The sequence below is a fragment of the Egretta garzetta genome, unplaced genomic scaffold (assembly GCF_000687185.1).
Source record: "Egretta garzetta isolate BGI_Z169 unplaced genomic scaffold, ASM68718v1 scaffold217, whole genome shotgun sequence".
Taxonomy (NCBI): domain Eukaryota; kingdom Metazoa; phylum Chordata; class Aves; order Pelecaniformes; family Ardeidae; genus Egretta; species Egretta garzetta.
Genome location: NW_009260395.1, coordinates 1,876,834 through 1,886,712, shown reverse-complemented (window position 1 = coordinate 1,886,712; position 9,879 = coordinate 1,876,834). Strand labels below are relative to the sequence as shown.

Sequence of the window (9,879 nt, the reverse complement as noted above, 5' to 3'; positions counted from 1 at the left end):
AGTGGTGTCCCTCAGGGGTTTGTATTGGGACCAGTGCTGTTTAATATCTTCATCGACAACATAGACAGGGGGATCGAGTGCACCTTCAGCAAGTTTGCAGATGACACCAAGCTGAGTGGTGCCATTGACACGCCTGAGTGACAGGATGCTGGAAGGACCTGGGCAAGCTCAAGAAGTGGGCCCATGTGAACCTCATGAGGTTCAACAAGGCCAAGTGCAAGGTCCTGCACCTGGGTTGGGACAAACCCCAGTATCAATAGCAGGCTGGAGGAGAAAGGGATTAAGAGCAGCCCTCTGGAAAGGGACTTGGGGGTACTGGTGGATAAAAAGCTGGACATGAGCTGGCAACATGCACTTGCAGCCCAGAAGGCCAACCATAACCTGGGCTGCATCAAGAGAAGTGTGGCCAGCAGGTCGAGGGAGGTGATTCTGCCCCTCTACTCTGCTCTGGTGAGACCTCACCCGGAGGACTGCGGCCAGTCCTCAGCACAAGAAGGACATGGAACTGTTGGAACGGGTCCAAAAGAGGGCCACAAAAATGATCAGAGCACTGGAGCACCTCTTCTATGAAGAAAGGCTGAGAAAGTTGGGCTTGTTCAGCCTGGAGAAGAGAAGGCTCCAGGGAGACCTTGTTGTGGCCTTTCAGTACTTAAAGGGGGCTTTTAAGCAAGATGGGGACAAACTTTTTAGTAGGGCCTGTAGCAATAGGACAAGGTGTGATGGCTTTAAGCTGAAAGAGTAGATTTAGGGAAGAAATTTTTTATGATGAGGATAGTGAAACACTGGAAAAGGTTGCTCAGAGAGATGGTGGATGCCCCATCTGTGGAAACATTCAAGGTGAGGTTGGACAGGGTTCTGAGCAACCTGATCGAGTTAAAGATGTCCCTGCTTATTGCAGGGGGGGTTGCACAAGATGACTTTTAAAGGTCCTTTCCAACCCAAACCATTCTATGACTCTATGACTTGCTCCACTGACAATGCAATAAATTCCCAAAAAGTATTAGTGAGAAACAAATGGCTGAAATGAGATACAGTAAAATAATGTCTATCTATGACACTTATCTATGATTTCTATATTATGCCATAGAACTTCTCCCTATAGTGTGAATTTAACTAATTACACATTTTCTGTTAAGAAAAAAAAATGAATAATACCTGCCCCACATAATAACAATGTAGCTTCTTCATGGGTCACTGGAAGAGTGGATATTCTGATCATTAGACCAGCTTATCATGACCCAGAGAAAGGAGGTAGTGCTTGTCTCTGCTTGGATGAGACAAAAGAGGAAGACTTGACATATTTTCCCAACTATTATTATTACAGCTATTTCCTAATCAGCAACAACTGACTGTCAAGAATCCCAGACATAAAGGATGACTTAGTAATAAGGTAGAGTAACAGAAATACCTTTAATCTCTGTGGCAGCCTTACCTTATATAGCCTGTATTAATTTATGTATAAATTGAATTGGTATCTCAAATCTGAATGCCTTCTGAAGTGAGGGTGGAGGATCATCTTTAACCACAAGGTTAGCGAGACTATGGGGAGGCAAATGAGGTTCTAACCAAAGTGAATCCTGAACTCCCACACATCACCTTCCTGCCCCTTCTGCCCTTTTAGTTTTCATCTGCTTTAAATTTGGGTAAGTAAAAAATTAGGATACTAAACAGTTTGTGAGACCATTTCAAAAACTAAATGACAATCAGGAAACTGAGTACTTCATCATGTATAGGAAGTTTACCATACGAAGCATTTTTCACCTCAAATTGTTAAGCCGCAAATAAAAAATCTGAATGTGCATGCAATGACTGAATGCAGTACGGCAGCCCTAAAAACTAGACACAAATTTCACAGTACCTCAGTCAGAAGCCTTTTTTTAAAAAATATATTTCCTTCTTTTTGTCATACTACCATCCATTTCTTTTATTTAATTTCATAAAGGAAAATAATTAGGTGCAATGTGAAAAACATTCATGCAGTAAGGTAGGTTACAAGAAACTCGACACTTTCCATAATTACAAAAAACCTCTGTGATATTGATGATGTGGCCAGTTCTGTTCATTTTGTCTGCCCCACCTTTTCAAAAGAGGCACTCTCTTTTCAAAGTATCTCCACAGTTGAAATGTATTTTTTTTTTTAATGCAAGGAAATATCTGACCAATGTAATTTGTTCTCCACTGCATTATAATGATAAAGCCGTGTTAACAGACCAACTGCTGAAGTACTTAATCACTGAAGTCTGATGTCAAACATAAAACAGCATCACTCAAAGTATATGAATTTGCTAGTGAATAGCAGATTGATTGGAAAGTCATAAATCAGTCTCTCCTTCCTTGTTTATTAAACTGCATCCTTGGATTTCGATAGCATTGCCTTCTGTAAACTTGACTATGATTTCACCCGTAGCACAGACAACATTATTTCTTTGTACCTACTTTCAAATGTAGCGCTTTGCTAAAGAAGAGGTGAGATTTTTTTGTCACTGTCAAATGACTAACAGGACTACAGGAGTAGACTTTCAAATTAAATGTGCGAAGTATGCTTTGACTTTAGCTGGAATGCTTCAGTGCCCAAACCTAACTTGAAGCTTTCACAAATTCCCTTCCAAATTATTTTGTTCAAATACAAACCCTAACAGACACTAGAACATCTAGCACTAGTCACTAGCAATCAGTGGATAAAATCAAACTAGATAAAGTCAGCATCTGCAGAACAGGGCAATAAAGCAACGCTTTTTAATGCTTTGGAAATTAGAAGCTTTGAGTATAAAGCAGGCCTTTAATAACGCATAGTCCTGAGATCTCACACTTACCTATTATCTGGAGAAATCCAAACCCTTCTTACAGTGACTAACAGAACAAACCCTGAACTTGAAGACATCCAGCTGTGTTCCACGACTGGTACATGACAAGGTCAGAAAACTCTGCTTTGGTCCATGACAAATACTACAGAAGCAATTTGCAAACTTATGGTCTGCAATTTAAAGGTTTTTAAATGCCAGAGTGAAGCCAGACTGCAGATACTGGTGCTTTCAAATTACAGCCAAAATTATATGACACTATTTGAATAACTAATGAAAAAAATTCTGATAGCCCTAAAAACACCAATGCAAAAAGTTAGCACTTTTGCCTACCTGAAATTTAATACTGAATGTTGAGCAAGTGGCATTCTGAAGACATTTCAGAGACACTCTTTTACTTCTCCTTCCCCCCAAACATCTTCAGCATTTGTTAGAGCACGTATGCCAAAAAACACCTTCTTTTTGTGAAACAAACCCTTTCACTAAGCACTGCTTAAAAAAAAAAAAATTATGCTCCCACTAAATTCTTATCAGGTTTTAAAGTTGTAAATAAAGCTCCACTGTTACCAACAACCAGTATTGCATAAGGCTTTGTGTTATCCAGCTACTTACATCAGAACAGTCTTCCTGTGTGCAATGTAGTCCTGAAAATATTAAATGAACTTATACTACACTTATTTCACAAATATATTAAGTATTTTTCCTCACTGAGCAATCCATATCACATCTATTTCTGCACTTCAGTAATTGAGGTAGAAATCAACTTACCCTATGTTTTTCCTTTATTTTCTTCCTGTATTCTTCTTTGTCAAATTTGTCTTCTTCCCGCAGTATCTCTTTCGCTTTATCTAAGTTGATACCACTGGCATCATCTTCCTCATCTGCTTTCGCCAAACTGGATTTTTGCACAGGTGGCCACTGCTGCACTAACTGAATTACACATGTCAACAAGAAAAATAATGGTTAGAAACAGATGCCCTAAATATTCAATACACTGTTTTTCTAGACTAAATAAAAAGGACTTTTGCAAAGGAAACAAACAAACAAAACTTTTGCACAATACAAACTGGGATACCTTATTTAACATCACTCTCCATGATATTTGAAAAGTCATGGCAGTCAGGTGAAGTCCCTGGTGACTGGAAGAAGGGGAACGTTGTGCCCATTTTCAAAAAGGGGAGAAAGGAAGACCCCGGGAACTATCGACCTGTCAGCCTCACCTCTGTGCCTGGGAAGATCATGGAACAGATCCTCCTAGAAGCTATGCTAAGGCACATGGAGGCCAGGGAGATAATTCGAGATAGCCAGCATGGCTTCACCAAGGGCAAGTCCTGCCTGACAAACCCCGTGGCTTTCTATGATGGTGTGACAGCATCAGTGGACAAGGGAAAACCAACAGACGTCATCTATCTGGACTTCTGCAAGGCCTTTGACACGGTCCCCCACAACATCCTTCTCTCTAAATTGGAGAGCTATGGATTTGATGGGTGGACTGTTCGGTGGATAAACTGAATTACACATGTCAACAAGAAAAATAATGGTTAGAAACAGATGCCCTAAATATTCAATACACTGTTTTTCTAGACTAAATAAAAAGGACTTTTGCAAAGGAAACAAACAAACAAAACTTTTGCACAATACAAACTGGGATACCTTATTTAACATCACATTCAGTCAAAAATGAGTATTTGAAAATAATGTCTCCATTACACCATGTTACTGTTTAATAGATTTACTTGAACTTCTTCCCCTATTTTTCTCTCTTTGCCTAATGGAACCAATGATTTATAAACCTGCTAGTCATTTGGAGAGAAAAATGGTATTTGCTTTCAAGAAATGACTCTCCAAAATATATGCATAGAACAAAACACCAGTAAATCTAAACAGTATGTTCTCACGTAAACAATCAATATTCCAGCATATTAACTGAGAGGAAAATGAGATAAGCCTTCATCACACAGTACACTAAAAACCATGACTGCACGTTCATGTTTTGGGGGAAGCAAGGAGGACAGATGTGGAGGGTTGTATTGGTTATTGTACAAAAACTGGATTGGAAATGTTTGATGATTCAGGTTTGACTTGTGGATGACATGCTGAACACATCCAGCTTCCCTTCAATATCTGAAACCCTAAACTGAAAACAAAGACTAACTACATAGTCACCAAAAAATACCCCCGCCTATCTTTTGACTTTGTGGTATGAGCAGACATCACCTGGGGGTAAAAATCATTCTTGCTTATGGATTGGTAGAGTAGTAACTCTTAAAAAGAAACTATGTGGCAGAAAATACAGAGTATCTTTCAGACAGAAATTCAAAACCAAACATGTTTAGGACTCCCTAATGCACACAAAGTGTTATTCACCTGGATACCGATAAACCCAACCTACTGCTTCCACTTCCTTTTGTAAAATGGAGTTTGTGTACTTGTATATTTTAGGAAGATACATTTCTTGAAGGAGTTTTATTTTATCAAAGAGAAGTAGGTGGAATAGAACAGTAAAACTTGAAAGCACAGTTTACACAGCCCAGAAAAAAAGCAGGAACAACATCCACAGATGCAAACTTTATATTTCCTTAAATAAGTCACCCCTTCTCTATTGTGCTACTTTTCTAACTATGGTCTTTGTGCTATTTTTTTTTCCTCCAACCTCACTCCTTTTTGCTTCATTGCATGGACCGATAAAACATTTGCATATGTATTTTAAGATGAGACAACAGCTTTTGAATATCTAAAAATATCTGAAGATATAACTTCCATTCAATGGGTCAACCTCTAAAACCCTTTAAATTTTGTCTAATGTCAGTAATTACAGGGCTACACTCCATTCCCCCATTTAAAATGCTTTCTTTTACTTGGTCATGAAAGCAAATTATATACTTGTAAAGGTAACCTCTCTGTTTATGCCTTACTGAAATTAATCTAGAGTAAAAAAAAAGCCACTTTTTTCTTAATGCTGGAAATGGAAAAACAATGTACACAGCATCTGAAACTGTGAAATCAAATGTTAGAAAAGTTTATAGAGTGTGGAGACTTGCTAGTGAGGTTATGGCCACAATGAAACCCTGCTGTGACTAGCATCCACAATAGTTCCTTTCTGTACAAAATCAATACATTTTTTCAGGGGCTATTAAAAGATACAATTAAATTACTGGCAAATTCAATGCACTGCTACATCAGCACCAGTAGGGAAAAATTTGGTACTTCTTTAGCTTTCCTAGCAACACTTTCAATAGTGAATACTGGGAAGAAAACCAGGGACTTCCTCTAATTCCAGTACATTAGCTCAAGACTTGGGGGAGCTTTGGCAAATACCTAGAGGAAAATCATTTTACATTTCTGTAAGGAAAAAATAGGCTCTTTATTCCACCTGAAACTGAAGACAATAGTCAGAAAAGAGGTACGGTTCTGTACATCCACTAGCAGCTCCCGAACAAGTATCTTACACACACAAAGATGAAAAGAGGTTGGTGCTGAGCATTCCTCTTTTTCACGGTGGAACTGAATTCTAAATGGAAGCTGAACAGCGTTGCAAAACTTAAACGAATTTTGAAAACCACACAATTCTGAAAAACATATCTTTTTATACAGATATAAACTGTAAGTATTTTGGTCTTTACAGAAGCTACAAATTCAGTTCCCAGCAAAATATAGCTACTTTGAATTGATCTTACCTCTCCATCTTCAGTAAAGACTATTTTTGTGTTGACTTTAAATTTCTTCTTCAAGATTTTTTTGGCTTCTTGGGTTTTAGTTGGTTTTTTCTTCATCTTTGATTTTGATGCATTCTGTATACAAGAAAATGAGATTTCTTATGTGTTTTTTTCTAGTCACAGAGTATATGCTTCAAACTTTCTTAAAAGCAATTAGGTGTATTAAAACATAATTCCTAAAACATATGAGTAATTTCCAGTAAAAATTAGCTAACAGGCCTTTTCATAAAAGTATTTTAAAAAGGCCCTATCACGAGGAACTCATTTACTCTGTTAACAATTCAGCATAACTTAAACTGTATCAGCAGCAGGACACCTGACTCATTCAAATCTCACTCACCTTTTTGGGACAAGGACACTGGATTCACCAGCTTACGCTGTTAGCAAGCCTCATCAGACAAGAAATCCAGTATAACTGACTGAAGCCATTAGCTACAACTGATCAGATACCACTTTCATCCCACTTGTCATCACATTGTCCCCAGGCACCGCAGCACACCAGTTTGAGTTATTTCTGTGTCAATGAAGGGCACAAATGGCCATGGAAGAACCTTCCTATTTCGTAACTCTTGTCCCTTGCATCCCCACCAGGGTGCAGAACATCAGTGCTGGGAGATGGTTACCAAACCTAGCATTACATAACATTTAGAATCACAAAAGTTATTAGGAACATGGGAAAAAAGTTATAGTGAAATGAAGTGGTGAAGACACCAGGGAAACTAATAAATGCATCAGCAGAGATGGTGAAATCCAGACATTAAGACTGTTTACAACATGCTGAGGTTGTTCTTTCCCGGATACCACTGAAAAAGCAATACTGATCAGAAAAAGCAAGTATTATCAGCAAAACAGTACCCCTGTATAAAACACACTGATACTGAACTTAGGTTTATTTTTTGTGTGCACAATCTTGCTGTTTGAAAGAAGAGGTGAAGAGGTCACTTCTATTTTTGACAGAGATTTTGGATTTATCCAGAGTATTTTTATGTTTTGGAGGTAGTTTGCAACTCTGGGAGGACCATTTTAATTACTTTTGTAAAATGCAATGAAAATTAATCGCACAGATGGCCTGCACAGGTTTCAGAGAGCCACCCATCTGGTGGTAACATCATGGAACCAAAGAACATGGAGATTCTGGACCTCGAGCTCTTCTTCCAAGAGCTCTCCTTCTCTATTCTCAAGAAGAAAGGCCGTATGTGTTCAGGCATCTAACAGGACCCAATACAGCACAGAGGACATTTTAAGCAATAACTGCCATTGCAGGAAGTACTTTATCGCAGAAGATATTCCACAGGAATACCTGGAAACTCCATAGAAGATGGCTCACAACTCATTCATCATCCTGTAAAGACCTCAACACTCTGTTACTCAGGAGAAAGTGCTTGAAAAACAGTCACTAAACTGTCTAAACTTCTGATACATAGAAAGTGGTCAAAGCAAGCAGAGAGAAAAAGGAAATAAAGAACTACTTTCTCTCACTTATCTCTTTTATTTTGGCCATTTTAATCAGTTTAATCTTCTATACCAAATCCACTATAAAAGGAAGCAAAAAAATTAACTCAGAAAGTCACTATCATTATGGTCAGCACACTAATGCACTGAAATATGAACTGTAAAAGAGAAAAATTACAGTCTTCCTAACAGGAAAAATGGTTTGTGACAGCTACTGCACTGTGTTATCAAGTAATGACAATATCTATTATAGAAAATAGTAACTGTATAGCAGCACTTATGTCCTCAGTATTGTCACACGATTTTTGTTGCACTGTGCAGCTACTACTGACAAGTCTTAAGCACACGTTTACCAGCTCAGAAAGCTGTGCTGTCCCCTCACTCCTGTTGCTTGTCCCACAAACACAAATTGTTTGAGAGTCTGTGTAAGCATAAACCCCTTACCGCGAAATGTGGACTACTTAGCAGAAAACCAGGAATTGTCCAGAGGAAGAATTTAAAGAGAGAGATGTACTTCAAGGAGACAGGATGACAGCTCTCACTACCACATTTTCTTTCACCACTTGCTTTTGATTTTGTGTGTCTCCCCCCCCTTTTTTTTTAAATAATCTTTCATTTCTGCACTGTCAGTATTGCTGGTACACCAGCATAATATGCTAATGTAAACAAAGGTGACTAAAAGTTTCAAATTGGTACCTAACTATTTCATAAAAATATACTTAAATGTCTATCTCAGATGCTTACATTTCTTGTTTTAAAAAAAGGTTTTCCTGGCTAAAGAACACAAATATCCAATGGGCTGTCTTTGCATGCATACGTGGGCAATATTTCCAGTTCTACCTTATTCCCCCTCCCTCCTCTGCGATTTTGAGAAGTAAAAGTACTTCAATACTGCAAAGTAGCATGGAAAAAAATGGGATGGGACAAAATATCCAAATGAAGAGGAGGAACAAGAGGAGGAGGAAACAAATGGGAAGCTAAATTCCCTCACTATACACCTAAAAAGCATAATATAAGATCAGTGTATCAATTTGGTAGATTTGCAATATTCAGCAGTAAGGAAAGCTAAGATACCAGAATTTTAAAAGACATGCAGGAAAGGGTACTAGTATAAAATTCTACACACCCCATAGATAATTAAACTGTGTTTTTTATCAAGACACTTTCATTGCTTTACTGAACTGAACACACTGAAAGACAAGGGCTATGAAGGCTCCCTCATCTTCAGGCACCATCTCCTGACTGACTGTCACAGTTTAAGACGGAATGAGCTCAGATGCCAAAACATTTTAATCACAGATATAGGCACAATTTTACAAACCATGACCTCACTGCTCAGCAGCAGAAGCAGTGCAGCCAGGAGGGAAGTGGGGTGGGTTAGTGCAGCAGTTCCTCACAAGTCCTCCCTGTCCCAAGGGGTCCAGGAGAAGAGCCAAGCAGGTCAGCCATGGGGTGTGTATAGTCCTGGGGCTACCATGGGGTCCCATAAATGCTGCTTTGGTCATCTTCTGGGGACCTCTCTCACATTGTTCTGGAGTCCCTATACAGTCCTGAAGTCTCTCTCTCTTCTGTCACTTAAGTCTCTCTCCATCCTTATGTCTCCAGTAGTGTCTTTCAGAGCACCTACTCACCACGTCTCAAGAGCATCTTGCCATATCTCCCACCCCAGTGGCCTCCACTCTATCGTGAAGGTATCTGAGCCAGAAGTTCCTCCAACTGGCTGCAGTCTTGACGCAGGATGGGTTGTTTACATCTATCTCAGTTCACGGCCTCCTCCCACGCATGCTACCCCCTCATCCAAATACCTAATGCCCTCACCCAAATTTCTAATGCCACTGCCTGTCTTTGCTTTGACCCCACATCTGAACAGCCACATTGAAACATCAATTTCCCATCAAGCAGGGATCAGA

General features: G+C 39.1%; 1 protein-coding gene across 1 annotated transcript in view; it reads right to left on the bottom strand.

Moving 5' to 3' along the window:
• LOC118452736 (probable ATP-dependent RNA helicase DDX10) overlaps positions 1–6,587 on the bottom strand; it is a gene marked incomplete at its 3' end in the record, with an annotated part of 23,016 nt that extends 16,429 nt beyond the window's left edge. The window contains exons 1-2 of the mRNA XM_035898524.1: positions 6,479–6,587; positions 3,570–3,731 (exon numbers count right to left, since the gene is read on the bottom strand). Of these exons, the coding sequence (XP_035754417.1) occupies positions 3,570–3,731; positions 6,479–6,574 (258 nt within the window). The remainder of the gene's footprint in view (positions 1–3,569; positions 3,732–6,478) is intronic.
• Between the last annotated feature and the right edge of the window lie 3,292 nt (positions 6,588–9,879).